At 37.0% G+C, this 18,841-nt stretch overlaps 1 protein-coding gene across 1 annotated transcript; it reads right to left on the bottom strand.

The window, feature by feature from the left end:
- Positions 1-31: 31 nt before the first annotated feature.
- Positions 32-11,119, bottom strand: LOC129255930 (cytochrome P450 2U1-like). The gene is made up of 4 exons (XM_064096317.1): positions 10,572-11,119; positions 9,049-9,659; positions 7,757-8,087; positions 32-1,350 (listed from the first exon to the last, which is right to left on the bottom strand). Exons 1-4 carry the CDS (start codon positions 10,903-10,905, stop codon positions 1,172-1,174), a joined length of 1,455 nt encoding a protein of 484 aa, XP_063952387.1. The 5' UTR covers positions 10,906-11,119; the 3' UTR covers positions 32-1,171.
- Positions 11,120-18,841: the final 7,722 nt, after the last annotated feature.

Below are 18,841 nucleotides of genomic sequence, written 5' to 3'. Positions count from 1 at the left end.
CCCGTTCAACAAAGTACAAATACACAGCAACATAGATTCATCTACACGGGTATGAGTTTATTCATCATTTATTTGTATTCAACTCTACGACAAAGAAATACATTTGATCCACATATTTTTTTTATTAAGAAATGTATAACTGACGTTATCAGGTCCTTTGATGCCCCACTTAAATTCTTCAGATTATTATAGACTCCTTTTATCAATGATATTTTTGGATAATATTTCTGTGTTCCTTTGTTATTTTGTTTGCTCCCCCTTCACGAGATGGATACGGTGTCTAATAAATATAATTTACTATTATGTAAGGTGTATTATATGATGGTATGGCGATCCTTCCTCTAAAATAGGTCATCCACCTATGAATATGCCGTCCTTTAAATCACTTTTTATGTGGGTATTCAACAATGCTGAGAGTAGCCCAATTACAGTAATTTGACGGACTTGTAAAGATTTCTTACAAAATGAAATAAGATCAAATACACTGCAATTATAATGTGTTTGTTGTCGATACGGAAAAAAGGCATCGGATCTAGTAAAGAAATGCTAAAAAGCCAAGGAAAGACCCAGACCTATATAAAACCACACTTGGTAGGCCTATATGTTTGATGGTGACCTAACTAAAATAGAATTTAACTTAGTATAATAAAGGTATTATATTGTTTCCTTCATTCAACCTCTTTCCCTAAAATGATTTTTGTTCTTCGTCCACAAATTTCCAAAATATGCATGTGTATAATCTGTAACAACTCAAGCAATGGATAAAAAATGTCATGCATATACTATCGATATCGACAGCAGAATCAAACTTATCATTAAACAAACTATAAAAAGAAATCTGAAATCCATTAAAAAAAAAAAAAATGGTGAGTAATTTCCATATCAAATGACTTCAAATGACAAGTGTGGTTAACATGAAACTTACTTTTAAATGGTTAGAACAAACGGAAGGTAGAAAATAACAAGACAGTGAAGCAATATAAACATATGAATTAGAAGCAATTTCAGTGAAATTTAGACAGCTGGAAGATCCGAAAGAAAAACAATCTACAAAGTAATTGTGATGGCTGCAGACGGTGTTATTTTTTAATTGTTGTTGGCGTGAATTATGTTACACGAAAATTAAATTTCTATGTCTTTTTTTTTATTTTTAGTCTTGAGGACGTTTCTTTCATCTCTCAATCGCACATACTTCATACGGTTCTGGTGGCATTATTAACCCACTGACGCCTGGCTTGGTGTGAGTACGGTGGTGATGTGGTATTTTGAATTCAAACCGCTGAAAAAGATTGGCGAACATCAGAAAGACTTCCATCTTGGCCAGCTGAGCACCCAGACATTCCCGACGACCTTTGATGGATTTAAAAAATGCAAATGAAAAGTTAGGAATATAAGCAGAGAATAAATACAAATTAATGTAACTTTTCTGTAGTATATTCTATGCCCAATGCAGGCGCCACTTTGCCTCTCTGTTATCCCGCTATTATTCATGTTCGCTTCATTTCATGTATTGAATATATGTATTCAATTTGTCACGAACCTTGTAATTCATGATATTTACAGCTCCGAACAGATCCCACCATTGTCCCGTTCGGGGCCACTGTGAATATCTTGGGCTTATATCTTTTGAAACCATAAGTGCACACAATAAATGTATTCATACATGTAGATCGAAATGGCTGCATCTAACATGCCTTCCTCATACAACTGCTTTTAATGGACGATTTTTAGAATTATTACTAATATAGCAAATAAATAAGAACCATAGCAAGTACCATAATACATGTAATAGAAGTTGTATGAGCATGTTCATTCACGTCACGAAGCTTCCTCTTGTGAATGAAAAAAGGAGCATGCACTTAAAATGTTGGGGAACATACTGTCCACTGTGTTGGGTAATGTATGTTGGTAAAAATACATATTCTGGGCAATTATTATCCAATTGAGCAAATTTATTACCCAATTATTAGTTTTTATTACCCAATTTAGGCAGATAGTTGTGTGGGCAGTATGTTTCCCATGGTTGGTTAAAAGTTGGGCATATTTTATCCAACTATTTTAAGAGTGACCGGAATCTGTGATTTTTCGCACAACAGTCACTCGTAAGCGAATGGTAACACACTCCTCTGTCAATCTTCTCATTCACTAGGAGAGCGAGTCAAATTACAATTTTCCGCTCGACATCGACTGAATTATTCTTTCTGGATGGATTCTAATAAAATTAAGACACAAGTCATCAAATCACGATTTGCAATTTATTTCAGTGTACAAAAAATGATAAAGGGATCTCAAATTATTTACTCTGATTCAAAAGTTCAACATTATATAGAGCTATGAAATAAGGGAATAATAATAATATTCCGCATTTATATAGCGCTTAATACATCGGAACGACGTCTCTAAGCGCTTTATACAGACATAATTTTATTACCCCGGTCATCGGATCCTTGCATGCCCGCATACAATGTATGCACCTTCTCCACTCCCCGGGGAGCATTCCAACAAGAGTTCCAAGACTCAATTGCTAGGCATACTACATATATACCCTTTTTACACAGGATTTTCTTAGCCCCGGACTATCGCTAACCCCGTACTATCCTTAACCCCGTACTATTTTTTTTCCTTTTTACACATGCCAAATTGTTATTGCTAACCCCGGATAAGGAATCCTTGCTTTTCACACACGAAACTCGCTAACCCCGGACTAGTGGTTTTTGTCGATCATTCGTAGTACAAGTACTTCACTCGTACCTTTTTACACACGCTACAATTTCCTTAACCCCGTACTATAGGTGGGGCCAAATTGCCATTTAGCCCCACCTATAGTACGGGGTTAAGCTTAGCCCACTTTCGTTTTACACTAGCGATCTTAACCCCGTACTATCGCTCTTAGCACCGCAATTGCTGGGATAACCCTGCTTTTTTGCAGGGCCAAATAATCCCGTACTAAAGGTGGGGTTAGCCCACTTTGCAAAAATGCTGTGTAAAAAGAAAGTGGGCTAAGCTTAACCCCGTACTATAGGTGGGGCTAAATTGCCATTTAGCCCCACCTATAGTACGGGGTTAAGGAAATTTTAGCGTGTGTAAAAAGGGTAATAGGCTTTCACATCCTTCCGGGTACCCATTTAACACCTGGGTGGAGAGTGGCAAAGTGTGGATTAACGCCTTGCCAAAGGACGCTAGGCCATGGTGGGATTCGAACACACGACCCTCTGATTACAAGGAGAGAGTCAGAACCGCTACACCACGACGCTTCCACAGGCTTCTGCATAGCTCCAATCAACAATATCTAACTCTGACCTGTCTCTGACCATATCCCTAAAAAGACCCTGTACTGATCTGATCACCAACTTCAGCGTTTCAGTGTATCATCTGTGATAATACCCTCCAAACATATAAAACTTTAACTTTGTTCCATTTCTTTTCATAATTGTAACTCTACCAAACATTTCTATAAAACGATCCTGCATTAATCCGCTTACATAGAATACAATCTTTCAACTAATACGTTTACTGGTCACATTTGATTTCAAAAACTGTCAAAAACCGTGCAGAACTTTATTTTCTTCAACTAAATTCTTGCTCCAAATGTTATAATCCGGCATACTTTTCACCATCAACTGTTCAGCCATCATCAAAATAATTCGTATGTATCGCTGATCTCCGAGTCGATTTGAAAGACTTTCTGATATTTAGAAAGTTCAAAAGTGTTCTGCTTTCTCTCTCTCTGTTCCATATAACAACGCATCTGTCTGGTAAGCAGTGGTCGAAATCTCAATCTAAGTCAGCGCTTTGTATCTTTAGTCTAAAACAATTGATCGAACTTTGTAGAAACAAAATAAGATGAATCCAAAAAGAACAACAACAAACAGACTTCGGGAAATTTCCCGGGGGCCGTTTCATAAAGCTTTTCGTAAGTTAAGAGCGACTTTAAGAACGACTGGTGATCCTTTCTTACGCGCTAAGACATCGCCAATGAACATGTTGGTATATACCATTTACCACAAGAAATGATCACCATGCAGTCGTTCTTAAAGTCGCTCTTAACTTACGAACAGCTTTATGAAACACCCACCCGATCCTGGAAATAATCATGGGGCCGTTTCATAAAGAGTGACTTTAAGAACGACCGGTGATCCTTTGTGGTAAATAATATTCATCATTAAATGTTCTCTGCTGATTATTTAGCGAGTAAGAAAGGTTCACCAGTCGTTCTTAAAGTCGCTATTAACCTAATTACGAACAGCTTTATGAAACACCCGCCTGATCTTGGAATGTACCACGGTATTGAACCATCCAAAATTAAAGACAAAACCAAGAATCTATATCCTAACAATTACATCAACTGAAGTTATTTTCACTTTCAGGTCATACATGTATAATAAATAAAAATATCTTTGACGTATCTATTATCTCAGAGGTTAAAATCACGTTCAAGAATATTTTTTATAAAGTTCAATTCAGCAGTCAGAACAAGAAAAATAACACATTTAGGATGCTTGCATATACTTCCTCCAAATTTAATAAGTATTCCATTTATCCCATAAGGTTTAGAAAAGTTTCATCATTTTTAAAAAATCATACATGTCCTTTATGATTTTTTATCGTAGAATTTGAAGAAATTAGATAAACTCACTGATGTGTTCTTGAATTCAGGCATAAACAAATATCAGCATATAGTCTGCTTAAATGCGGCCTCATCCAGGTTCAAAAGCTTCAGCAAAGACTGAAGGAAGACTGCTCTTTGGTATGAAGTTGAAATCAGATTACATCAAGATGGCACCTAAAATGGCGACCGCCTCAAGGCGCCGCTGAATGTTTCGCAAGGTCTAACCATGGACCTATGAAGAGATGGACGATTAACGCGAGCAATTCTTTGGTCCAATGATAGTCACCGTCGCCTGGTTATGCGTATCTTAATGAGAACATACAGGTGTTGTAACAATAGCAATTACCATGACTACCAAGACGTATCTGATCACCCAAAGACGGAACAGTTTCCCGGTCTTGATTTTTGTTGGCTGATACCCTGTTTCAGCATGTGCCTTTCAGTCAACATGCTTCATATTTGGAGCAGCAAACTTGAAAAGCAGACGATCTTTATGATATAAAATATGATATTATTCGATCCGCTAACTACCGCTCACACATAAGGACTTCAATAATATTGAGAGATACACGATCTATAAATGTTATGTACCACGTATATCTGGAATATTATGGAGAAACTTGGGAAAATTAAATTTTAAATGGTAAACAATCAATCACAATATTGCCTCTATATTACAATATGAAGACATTTCCCCAAATAAAACACATGGAACTAAGATTACCAAATGTAAAAAAGAACTGCACATCAATTTTCCATGATTTAAAGCTAAATTACAGTAGTTGCAGTAAAACACTAATTTCGTGAGAAAGTCTGTAAAACCAAGGTTAAGTATGACTTCATCATCGTGGATCTAGATCTGGTACAGTTACATAAACTGAACTTTGTGAAATCATAAAATCTAAGCTGAAATACGATCACACTGAAGATCGCCAACACAGATAGGCACACGTGGGGCAGTGTATTATTATTGCTGGAATAAAGACCCGACGGAAGTGACCGAATCCGCGCTTATTTTGCTTATTTCTCAGCAATTACACAATTTCTTCCAGAATCCTTTGGCACATATTTTTTATTCATACAAACAGACACTTGGGTGGTCATTATATTAGATTCTGTAAAAAGTCATTTTGAGATCGTTACCAGAACTGGAATTTACCTTTAAGTGATTTGTTGTCTATTGCGCATATAATTTGTGAAATATAAATGTCCAGTCACGAACTGCTTCCGTCCCTTCTCACGGTGACGATCATTGAACCAAAGAAGACTATATGAAGAGAATGTTATTCAGAGGACAATTACAGTCACCTGTTAGTGAATTCATTAAGTAAGCGATGAATGTCCATCTCTTCATAGGTCCATGGTCTAACAGATGCAATGCCCAGAAAACTACTGGAAAGCTCACGGACATATTAGAGATGGACATTCAACGCGTTCTTTTCGTTGATCGAACGGGAATGTGCATCTTAATGAGACATACAGGTGTTTTGACAATAGCGACTATCCCAAGGCGTATCTGATCAATCAATTACAAATGGACAACATTCCATGTTTGGTTTTGTTAGCTGATGCCCTTTGTCAGAAATTGCTTATCAAACGACATGCTTTAGATTTGGAGCAGCAAAATTGAGAAGCAGACGATTTTGCGACATAAAATGTGTTATTATTTGATCCGCACAGTTCCGCAAGCACCTGGTAGGAACAAAGTAGCTAAATATGAAGAGAATGTTATTCAGAGGACAATGACAGTCGCAAGTCAGTGAATTCATTAACTAACTAATGAATGTCCATCTGAGCGGCTACTGGGTCTCTTCCCAATTCTCACATTTCCCAAAAGCATAGAAAGCAGCCGTCAAAACAGGCCCACTGAGCTCACTTGCAAAGGATCTAGTATACCCTGCAATAAACATTTCTTTTGTTTAATTTTTTAGAGGTTGTCAGTGAGGGCTCTGTACATATAGGTGGAGGCACTTTCGATTTGTTGCTTTTTTCGATAAACCATCTTTTGTCAGTCTCGAAGTTATAGCTCTTGATAGATACATTTACAGTATACTCTGCCTGATTTATTTTTATATATGTATTTATTCTTGAATGTTTTATTTATTTTTTTGTTATCCAGCCAATCTCTTGTAAATATTGTAATTCTTGTTGATTTATAATAAAAACCTAAATATAAAAAACACCGCAATAGAACTCAAGTCAGCTATTGATAACAAAAGAATCTCTCCCATTCTTCTCTTATTTACTTCTCATTGTTGCACAATATGCACTCATTGTCTCTTAGCAACACTGTAAAAAATTTGTTTGAAATTTTAAGCATGTTGTTTAAGCCCATCACTCTAACAGCTATTATTTAAAGTTTGAAACAAGTTGTTTAAAACGTTTAAACAATTACAAAAAAAAAGTTTAAACAACTTGTTGTTAGAATTACAAACTTTTTGCTTCTTTTTTCTTTTAACTGTGATCCTGGCTGTGGAGTCAAACTTGAATGAAAATTTGCTATGGAAAATCGATGAAATGAAATAAATCAATTTTCAGTATGACTATCATGTATATCGATGCAAAGAGGGGCAGGTATTTCGTTTATACATTTTGGTCAAACCAAATCCTCACTATATGCCTACACATCGATGGAGCTCATCCATGCACTCTGTCATCGGAATGACGATCTTGCGTTCAAATCCTAGTATCATCAGGGAAAATTTATTTTCTTTTTGTTGAGTATACTTGAGTGAATAATAACCTTTTCTTCATTCGTAAAAGCACACAGATAAGAGATGGTTGGTTTATCATATTGGTAAAGGATGATTATTTTTACTAATCGAAAGCGTTGGAATCCGCTCCCTGTCTTGTGTGTTTTTCACGGTTTTTACTTTGGAAAAGATATCCGCGTCTTGAGAATGGGTCAATTGATATCATACATGTACATATTTATATTCTTTATTTTAACTGATTTTTGTATTAATTTATGCCTACAAAATGTAGACATTTTTGAAAGTGGAATGAAATAAATATTTCTTTGAATTGAATTGCTCAATAATATCAAGTTTATCGTGCTTAAAATAATCATATGATACGCAAAACAGAGAAGACATAGTGGAAGGTCAATCATCAACAAATTAAGTAGAGTCATTATTTTCAACTCACCTAAACCAAACGGGATCCATGAGTCATTCTTTTTCACCGTCGGACTGTCTTGGTTCTCAAGGAATCGTTCGGGGTGAAAGTCGTCAGGATCATCCCAGACGTCAGGGTCGTGATGCGCCGCCCAAAGATTCGGGATGATGATCGTTCCTTCAGGGATGGTGAATCCACCCAAAGAGACACTCCCGGAAGTCATGTGCGGTACTGAGAGGGGTACCACAGGGCGGATTCGCATGGTTTCCATCAGGGTTGCTTCGCAGTATGGAAGACGGGCACGGTCGCTGATGGCTGGCTGACGGCCATTTCCAACAACGGCATCCAGTTCGCACTGGACCTGACGTATCGTTATAACAAGAATATATATTTTATATTGTGTAACTGTACATAATTAGAAAAATGTGTACAGGTTAACAATACAGGCATGTCATTGCAACATAAAAAGCATGACAGAAATGCTAAATTCAGAATTATTTATAATAACCCTTTCGTCCCCAACTGTCACTTCATAAATATTAATTCTGATACAGATAATCTAAATGTTGCCACTTGTGTTACTCAGCCTGACATGGTCAGCCAGCAGTTTATTAAAAGCATAGTATAGGAATTATACATTTTGTGCAAATTAGTATAATATTCATGATGCCGACATGATGATGATGATGTTGCACAGCATTTTTATAGCGCCGTATATCTGTCAAAGACATTCAAAGGTGCATTTTTGGAAGAGCCAGCCAATCTGGGTCGCCTAGAAGGGCGCGCACACAGAACTGTGACCCGCAGGTCTCTCCTCCCGATATAACTGATTGGGGGAATGAAGGTGGACCACTACACCGGGGTTTCCCCCAACGGATATTGCAGTGGGTTCTTAACGTGCAAAGGTGGCGACTCTCCTCTACACGGGGCCTCCATTTAACATCCTATGTCAGACGGACGGAGTGCTTTCCATTGTAACTTAGCCTGCATCTATGAAACAGGGGAAGAGACATTTACACACAACGCACTGGCTTCAGTCATCCGCCCGGGATGGACTCGAACCCACGATCTTTGGTTCGACAGGCAGACACTTTACCGACTGAGCCAACTTCGCTCTCACAATCATTTCTCATGAAATGGTATCATTTTCTTTGTGTCACTGGTTTATTATAGAAAAATCGAAATTCTTACAAATCGAAATTCGAATCTTAAAGAAATTTGTGACCTTTTAGTCAAAATTTGATTTTCGTTAATAGTTGCCTATTTCCTGTAGATTGATGAGAAAGAGAAAGAGAGAGAGGGTGAGAGATGGGGGTACTAACTTTTCTCTGAATTTCAGGGTAGAGGGCCAGGTACAATATGGCCCAAGAGAGGACAGTAGATGTGGTCTCAGTCCCAGCAACAAAGTAGTCCAAAACGACTCTCCCAAATTCTTGGACCGTAAAATCTCGCGAGATGCCGTCATCGGCCAGGTATGCATCGATGATGTCACGGATATTGTCTTTCTCAAATGAACTTGTATGGAGTTTCATGTGAGACTTGATGAATGTCGTGAAAACGGAGCGATTACGACGAAAACGGTCGTACCATGGCATGTGCAATAAAAACGAAAAGACGTTGACTAGATCAGAACCCGAGATGTTATTAACGCTTTCGTAGAACGCGCCCAGGATTCGCTGAAATTCCTCATCATCGTATTCGAATCGACGCCCGAATACGATTTTGCAAATGACATTGGCCGATGTATTGTTCAACATGGTGCGAAGGTCGGTTGGATGACCTCGGAGTTTCTTCATCTCTTCGCAAAGGTACCGCGCTTCGATGTTGATATGTGGTTCGATACTCCTCTTCCCCATGCCGAAATTACGGAGGGCGGTCAGACTGAATTTCCTGAGGTCGCCCCACGGTTTACCACTGCTCCAAACGACAGAAGCTGTAATAGAAGAATGTTTAAAGGACAACGGTCTTGAATTGTTTATTAAGCAACCACGGCGTTGTTTGATAGAACGTCAACAAAGTTTTAAGAACATGGTCATGGTGAGGAAATTAGTTAATACTTTGATAGATGGCGTTTCGGTTTTTTAAACTACTTTGTCATCTAGAATTAAATTGAATTCACAATACGAATTTGAATGACTAATATCATTCACCGTTTCGGTTTTTTTTTTCATAATTGACCCATAGTTTAACCACTCCATGATATTTTTTTTCTCTTGACACGGTGTTAACTCATTGGGAATTCCATAAACCCGCATTGGGAAGCGCTGTGCCATTTAACATCGAGCTTATTGACGAGGAAGCATCCTTGTGTATCGCAGTTTGACCATATCATATTGCATACTTTTAATTCGGAAAAACACTAAATTCGCCAGAATTCATGAAAAGATGTCACAATTTCATATATATACATATCTTTATATGCAGTAATAAGACACTATACTTTCGCCATTGCTACTGGCAATGCAGCACTTTAACCGTCATGCTTATGTTTCAGACAATAATGTTTAACAATATGTCATGGAGCCAAACCTAGGTTCTTCAAAATATATGGGGGCGTCGTGGTTTAGTGGTTAAGACTCTCGTATTTCATTCTGAGGGACGTGGGTTCGATTCACAGCCATGGCGTGTTTTCCTTCAGCAAGAAATTTACCTACACTGTGCTGCACTCAACCCAGGTGAGGTAAATGGGTACAGGCAGGAAGTAATTCCTCAAAAAGCTGTGAGTATATACCAGAATCGGTATACTATATACAGCCGGGGTAATATAGCAGCGCCTTGAAAACCTAACATGGTGGATACGTGCGCTATACAAATTTATCATTTATTTATTTCTAAAGGTCCTCACCATGCGGGTTTGATGTTGGTATGCCCATTTGAACATGTTTAGGTGTGAACCGATCAGAAATCATATCTGCATGTTTGACAAGGGCCTGTCTAATGACGTCACGGTTGTTCAGCACCACCACAAGAAAAGGACCCCTCCGGAGGCTGAAGATTGGGCCATACCGCCGAGATAGACTGGTGTAGCACTCGTGAAGTTGACCAGGTCCAGCTCGGTGTCCGATGACGGGCCAGGACCAGGGACCAGGGGGTAAATTCTTTGGACGTCTTATAAGCCATGCACAGCAAATGAACACAGTCCAGCCGAGAAGGACGGTAGTCACGGACACCGAAAACATAGTTATTCAAACGCTCTTCGTCACTGACAAAGAAGCATCATTCAACAATAAGATAGCATGGAAGAAAAACGAAATACATAAAAAGACGAGTGAAATCCAATTAAAAATATGAAACACCCTGATCTATGCACCGTAACGGGTGTTTGGAGACAATGCCATATACGATTGTTCTGACGATCATGATCATAAAATGTGTAAATAATCATCATTTATGGACTGAATCAGCACAGCACTAAACTTATAAACTCGTGATGCTATCAACCCATACCCAGTGAAATTGTAAGCAATATCACCCTTGATATCGAATCTATGCCTATAAAGTTATAAAGTATATATTAAAAAGTTACCTTTGTTTGGTTTGGTATACCATGAGTAGGCCTATAAACGATAATGAAGCATCCTCTTTTATGAATTTATGGTATCCACAATTGCCTGCGACGTAAAACCATCTACAGTCTTTAAATGCATTTTAATAGAGTCATTAGATATCAAAATAAGCGAACCGCTAGGAGGTGAAGGAGGGGGGGGGGGTGGGTGCTATACCTATCGCAAATCATGTAATGTAACCTTTACGCAGGATGACCAGATTGGGACACTTCGAAGGCATAACGAATCAGATATGGCGGATGGAGCAAAATATCTAAAAAGATGCGAGCGAGCCAGAAAAATTGACCTTTTTAATGCAAAAATCTTACTTTTGGATAGATTTTGACATAATATTCAGAAAATAGTATCATACATTATTCTTTCCCTAGATCTCGGTTTTTTATTCTGTGTTGTAAATATTTGGTGGAGCCTTGGCCCCACCCCCCCCCCTCCCCTCCCCCACTCATCTGTACGCCTGTCAAATTATTAGGTTATTTATCATCACTCTAATTTTCAGGTCCATTTCAATTTATTTTAGCTTTCCTCTGTAATTTAGTATGGGAGATGTTTCAATTTCAGCTCTTTTTATTTGAGATCACTCAGTCACATCCCTGATATTCGAAATGGACCTTAAAGGTGATCTGGTGAACCCACGGATGCAATTAGAACTTTTTTCCACCATTAGATGGCGCTCATTCTTCTGTGCTGTGCAGACGACCTCCTCTGATTCCTTCATGCAAAACGGAATAGTACAGTCTTTGGGAGCGCTTCACGAGGAGTTTTGTCAGTGATTTGTCACCGACAGATGCTATAATAAGCTATATAGGACATCCTTACACCTGATTGGCAGAGAGCAAATGAGTCCATGAAAGTGACTGACAAGTGTCTCTTCATAAAATGCGTCTCTGGTGCATTAAAGTTTGTGTATGGTCAACTTTTAAATCATTCATTAAAAAGGCAGGGCCATGAGAACGATTTTGACTGTGCATGGGTGCTGATGTAATGAAGGTCAGTTTCGTCCCGTAAAACTGTAAGTAATTTTTTGGTACTTTTTTTCATTTTGCCACACCATCCAGAATTCCTGGGGGTGCTGCCTATGGAAAATAATACACACAGCACCCCCTAGGAAAATCTCGGGGGAAGCACCCCGTCACCCCCGCTTCCCAGGGCCATGTAAAAAGGTGATGCCAGCGGTTTATGGTCAATTGGTCTAATGCTAATTCGTCCAATTACCAACTCGTCTACTATCATTTTGGTCTAACATCAGTTCGTCCACTATTTAATATTTCGTCCATTCATCATTCGTCTAATAGCAAGTTGGTCCAATAGCTATTTAGTCCATATCGCATTTGGTCTAATTGGACTAAGTGTTAATGAGGCGAAATTAATGAAAATAAAAAGAATGTATATTAGACCAACTGCATGGTTATAAGACGAAACGGTCATAGACGAACTGGTGATAAGCCGAAGTGATGATTGGGCCAGTTGGTTATTTGGCGAAATGGTTGCTATAGACGAAATGTTGATGGACTGAATGGCATTAGATTAACTGAAGGTAGACCATGTGATGAATAGACGAGTTGGCAATAGACGAATATGGCAATTTACCGTGCCAGCTTACATGGATAAAACGAAATTAAGAGAGAAAGAGAGAGAGAGGGAGGGGATCAGTACTGCATAATTATGGACTACGTAAATGACTTTATTATTGTGCCTATTGTGCATTTGGGTTGTCAGGTTAAGTGACTGAAAAAACAAAGTTTATCTTATGCGTTTGAATTGAGTTTACTCAATATAATTATTTCGAGCAGAATAGTCCTAAATAAAAACAGAAACAGACTTTTTAAAATGTGAACATTATGAAGAAGAGTTGAGATTTTAATGTTATGTATCCCTTTCATTTGTTTTTATTCATTGTGTCTAGTGTCCACTCTGATAAGCATGTAAGTTAAGTAATTGCAAATTTGCATAATATTTTCATAACAATGAAAGTGATGCGTGGTCCATTAACATTATCATCAACATGACCAAGGTACCAATAAAATGTAAAATATTCTTTTATGAAGATTATTTTCCCACTGATTTCATATTTCCATCAAGAAAAAACCCATTAAAGTTGGAATTCCTTATATACATGCTTTCAGGGCCCTGGAAATGTTTTTTTTTTTCAGTGGGGGTGCTGACATGGGCTGAAATCTCTCCTCAAAGTTGGGGGGGGGGGCACAACTGAGTTTTCCATTGTTCTTTTATATACACCCACACATGCAAGGACACCCCCACACGCATATATATATATATATGTATATATATATATATATATATATATACATACATACATACATACACACACATACGTACGTACATACATACATATATATATATATATATATATATATTTATTCATTTATATATATATGAATATAAATATTTATATGACAGTCAATTAGCTTTATTCGTATAAAAGAACATAGATATTAAATAGTGCGAGCGCGAAGCGTGAGCTAAAAATTGTGGAAAAATTTCATGTATTTTGTCCTGAAAATTGAACATTTTGATAATTTCAGACCCTGAACGAGATGCATATGTAACAAATTACTATTGATCGAAAAGGGACCTGTTATAAGGACTGTTTGCAGTTACCCATGAAGACGATACATATTTCAACAATCAAACAATGCGAGCGCGAAGCGTGAGCTGAATATTTTGACATTCCGACCTAAAAACTGGTCATTCTAAGCACTTTCTGTAATCTTGAACAGGATAGGTATATAACTATACAATTAATGCGAGCGCGAAGCGCGAGCAGAAGCAAAATTGAGATTTCAGACCTAAAAACGGGACATTCTAAGCTCTTTTCTTATCATGAACAGGATATATAACTATACGATTGATACGAGTGCGAAGCGCGAGCGAAAACAAAATTGAGATTTCAGACCTAAAAACGGGACATTCTACGCACTTTTCTAATCATGAAAAGGATGGGTAATTAAGTATTTTCTTCATTTGATATTCTGATATGAAACAGGTGATATATTTCAAGCAATGTGTAGGAAAATCATGAAGGGGGGGGGGGTCTACAAAACGTCGTTCATTTTCATTATATTTCTGTCATTCGTCATACCACCAGATTTCCTGGGGGTGCTGCCTATGGAAAATAACACACGCAGCACCCCCAGCTTCTCCGCTTCCCAGGGCCATGCATGCTTATCACAGATTTGAAACATTGTATATATTTAAGTTATTGTCTACATAAATTGCATATTATGTAAATTTCTTTATTATGTTTATCATTATAAGTTATGTCATCGAATATATGACAATGATTTGTATTATAAAATCGAATTTGAATATATATATATATGTATATTGCAGGAGTTTCTGCATTTATTATAAAGTCAAGATAAATTTACAATACATAAACATAATGATGATTGTGGGCATTAACGGAAAGACAAGACAAGACATAATCGTAGTATAACATTAAAGTACAACGGGGAAAAGGGCAACATGGGAACCAATTATATTCCAAAGGTCTGGAAGAAAAATCTGACGTCACAAATCATCAGAAAAGGAGAAAGAAGATAAATGAAGAAATGAAGTGTGCGTGTGTGAAAATGCAGGTGTGATATTTAAGAATACTTCGATAAAAGACATTTTATTAATGAAGCTTTGAAAGAAAAGATAGAATAGATGCAGTGAGTTTAATATCATTTGGGAAAATCATTCCAGATGTCTGGGCCGTGATGTCTGATCGTTTTGTGTGCTAATATTGCTTGTGAGGTGAATGTTTGATGAGTGGCGTGTAGGATATGTATGGATGTTGCTGTTGTAAACAAAAATATCTTGAAAGGGTGTAGGTATAGATTTGGTTGAGAACATGTATATGAAAATGGCAGTTTGGAAAGTATGAATGTCATGAATTTTTAATGTTTTAAGGTTCCGAAAAATAGGATCAGTATGTGCTAAAAATTGAGAGTGGGAACAAATGCGGAGTGCTTTCTTTTGGAGACGCAGAATTAAGTCTATTTTCGTTTTGTTGCTATTACCCCACAATATGTTGCAATATGATATATGTGACAGAAAAAGAAATGTACATCATAAATAGTGATCTTTGGGAAAGACAATATTTCAGTTTAAATAGTATGCCAATACCTCTGGCAACTAGTGTGCTAACATAACGAATGTGGCTATTCCAAAATTAAGTTAAATTAGAGTCAATTAATACACCTAAGAATTTCGTTTCTTGTTTTCCAGCAAGATGGATGTTATCAATGTCAATGGAGTCACGAGATATATGCTTAGAATTGATGTGTTTAAAGTACATGAAATTTGTTTTGTTAATGTTTAAGGAGAGTTTATTTGATTTATACCACGTGGATAATTTATCTAATTCATTATTGAGTAATGCTACAAGCATGTGTAAGTTACTGAGTGAAAAAATACATTGGTATATATATATATATATATATATATATATATATATACAGGGGCGGATCCAACCTTCGCCAATAGGGGGAGGGCGGAATTTTTTTAGCCATATTTTCCCCGATCGGCCGCACGAAGATGATTTTTGGTTTCTTTGAAGGGGTAGTCCTAATAGTCACTTCTTAGCTTTATTTTTATAAATCAGCATAAATATACAATATCGTAATCCTTATTAATATAATGCGAGCGCGAAGCGCGAGCAATTTTTTTTAAAAATCTTGTGTATTTTTTCTCCTAAAATTCGAACATTCTGAGCAATGTTTGTTATCCTGAAAAATAAAAGATGTGTATGCATATAAATAATTAATACGAACGCGAAGCGCGAGCAGAAATGAACTGATGGAAAAGGTACCTGTTAAAGACTGCATGCAGTAAGTCATGAAAACGTTACATATTTGAAAAATCAAATAATGCGAGCGCGAAGCGCGAGCTGAAATTTTTTGACATTTTTACATAAAAAATTGAATTCTAAGCACTTTTTGTAACTTAAACAGAATAGGTATATGACTAAATAATTGATGCGAGCGCAAAGCGCGAGCGGAAAATATCGAGATTTAGACCTACTGAACGAGACACTCTATTCATGATTTGTAAATCATGAAAAGTATGGGTAATTGGGGATCTTCCTTACATTGATAATGCGAGCGCAAAGCGCGAGCAGAATTTTTTAAATACGTTTTGAACTGATCGAATACGACTGCTTGCACTTAGCCATGAAGACGTTATATATTTCAGCAATCAAATAATGCGAGCGCAAAGCGCGAGCTGAAATTTTTTGATATTTCTACATAAAGAATGGAAAAATTTAATCAATTTTTGTAATCGTCAACAAGATAGCTATATAACTAAACAATTAATGCGAGCGCGAAGCGCGAGCGGAAAAAATCGAGATTTAGACCTAAAAACGGGACACTATTCATGTTTTGTAAATCATGAAAAGGATGAGTAATTGGGGATCTTCCTTTTTTTTTATACGTTTTGAACTTATCGAAAAGGACTGCTTGCACTTAACCATGAAGACATTACATATTTCAACAATCAAATAGGCGAGCGCAAAGCGCGAGCTGAAAATTTTTGACATTTCTACATAAAGAATGGAAAATTTCAATCTATTATTGTAATCGTGAACAAGATAGCTATATAACTAAACAATTAATGCGAGCGCGAAGCGCGAGCGGAAAAAATCGAGATTTAGACCTAAAAACGGGACACTCTAATCATGTTTTTTTTTTTTAATCATGAAAAGAATGAGTAACAGGGAATCTTCTTACATCAATAATGCGACCACAAAGCGCGAGCAGAAAATTTTGATATTGTGATCTGAAACTGGATAATGATTTAAATAGAGAACAAGTCGAGAATCTGAATTTATATTTAGACCTAGAATCTAGGAATTCGAAATACATCTTTAATCACGAAAATCAAAGCGAGCGCGAAGCGCGAGCTTAAACTATTTGATATTCCGATCTGAAAAAAAGAATCAATTTCAGCTCTATATTTCAAGCACTTTGTAGGAAAATTGTGAGGTGAATATGGATCGCACTTAAAAAAGAGCTAATATTTTTCATTATAATTACTTTGAGTTTTGACATAGGACCGGGACATCCTTAGGACATATCATCATATGGATATGATGACTGTCTTCTTATTCCTCTTGCTAAGCGCGAGATGAAGCAAAAGGGACAATTCAAACATAAAATTAATATCTTATTCGCTAATGCCTTATGAGGGCGCGAAATCTGATGACATTATAGCCTGAAAACTGGACATTTCAAGCACTTTTGTAATTATAAATCGGATGCATCAGTTAATGTATTTTTAACCATTAATGCGAGCGCAAATTGCAAGCCTAACATTTTTATACACTGTCGTGAAAAGGGGATTTTAAGTAGTTTGTTGTATAATCAATATTGAGACATATACATAACTCGCCAATCAAAATGCGATCGTGCAGCGCTAGCTGATACGTTTTGACAATCAGACCTGAGAAAGGATATTTTGAAAACCTTATGGAATACACGAAAACTATAGGTAAGTGATAAATCAATATTTGCGAGCTCGCAGCGCGAGCAGAAAATGTTAATATTCAGATCATAAAACTGAAATTTTTACAGGGCACTTTTTAAAAATCAATTTGTAAATCACACAAAATAATGAAAGTTCGATTTTAGAGATGAAATATGTTTTGCATATTGACTTCCAAACTTGATATTTAAACTCCATATTGAACAAGATATGAAATCACCTAACAGGCAATGCGAGCGCGAAGCGCGAGCGAAAATTTTATTTAGAGACATGAAAGATTATTTATATTTTCCAGGTCTTCCCTCATCTTATTTTATTCAGTCGTCTTCCTCCTTTTCTTTTTCTCCTCTCTTTCCCTCCCTTTTTTTTCTTTTTTTTCTTTCTTTCCTCTTTTTTCTTTTTTTTGCTCCGCCAATAGGGGGGGGGGGGGGCCCTCGGGCCCCCCTGGATCCGCCTATGATATATATATATATGGGGAGGTAGGGAGAGAGAGGGAGAGAAGAAAGTTGTATTTTGGGGAAATACTGCAGTCTCAATATACTTTTTCTTCAAATATTTAAGCCGGTTTTTTTTAAATAAAGTTCCGTGATGGAGGGACGTTAAATAAACAAATATAGAGAGGGAGAGAGAGAGAGGGGGGGGGGGGGCTAGAGCTGAGCCAACAATGATAGGCCTACAACTCTTGATAGTAGCTTCCTTTTTACAACTATATATATTTAATCTAGGTTAGGTGTATTTTGGGACAGACCGAGTTTAAGTTACTGGTGGTATGTTTCGATCTACTGCTGATACGGTATCTAGGCCCTATGTCTTCTACAAACAATATTTATTTGCATGTGTGTGGAGCCGGGGGGGGGGGGGTGCTAAAATTAAGTTGGGGGTTAAAACACACTTGGGTCCGGCCTCCACGCATATTATAGCTTACATGTATATATTCATTTCATGACGATATGTATATATATATATATATATATATATATATTATAAGAAAAAGATCGAATCGGCTGTCATCGAGAATTTTAATTCGCATGCATGTCAAACAATCCGTGATTGAATATAT

The sequence above is a fragment of the Lytechinus pictus genome, chromosome 3 (assembly GCF_037042905.1).
Source record: "Lytechinus pictus isolate F3 Inbred chromosome 3, Lp3.0, whole genome shotgun sequence".
Classification (NCBI taxonomy): domain Eukaryota; kingdom Metazoa; phylum Echinodermata; class Echinoidea; order Temnopleuroida; family Toxopneustidae; genus Lytechinus; species Lytechinus pictus.
Note: the sequence above shows the minus strand (reverse complement) of the source record. Positions and strands in the feature narration are given on the sequence as shown.

What these genes read in the sequence shown, in the direction of transcription:
- LOC129255930 (XM_064096317.1), bottom strand. Translation starts at nt 10,905, where the DNA reads ATGTTTTCGGTGTCCGTGACTACCGTCCTTCTCGGCTGGACTGTGTTC. An exon ending in ACCCTGAAATTCAGAGAAAA is followed by an intron (nt 8,088 to 9,048) that starts GTTAGTACCCCC and finishes ACGATACGTCAG; the next exon opens with GTCCAGTGCGAACTGGATGC. An exon ending in ATGGATCCCGTTTGGTTTAG is followed by an intron (nt 1,351 to 7,756) that starts GTGAGTTGAAAA and finishes AATCCATCAAAG; the next exon opens with GTCGTCGGGAATGTCTGGGT.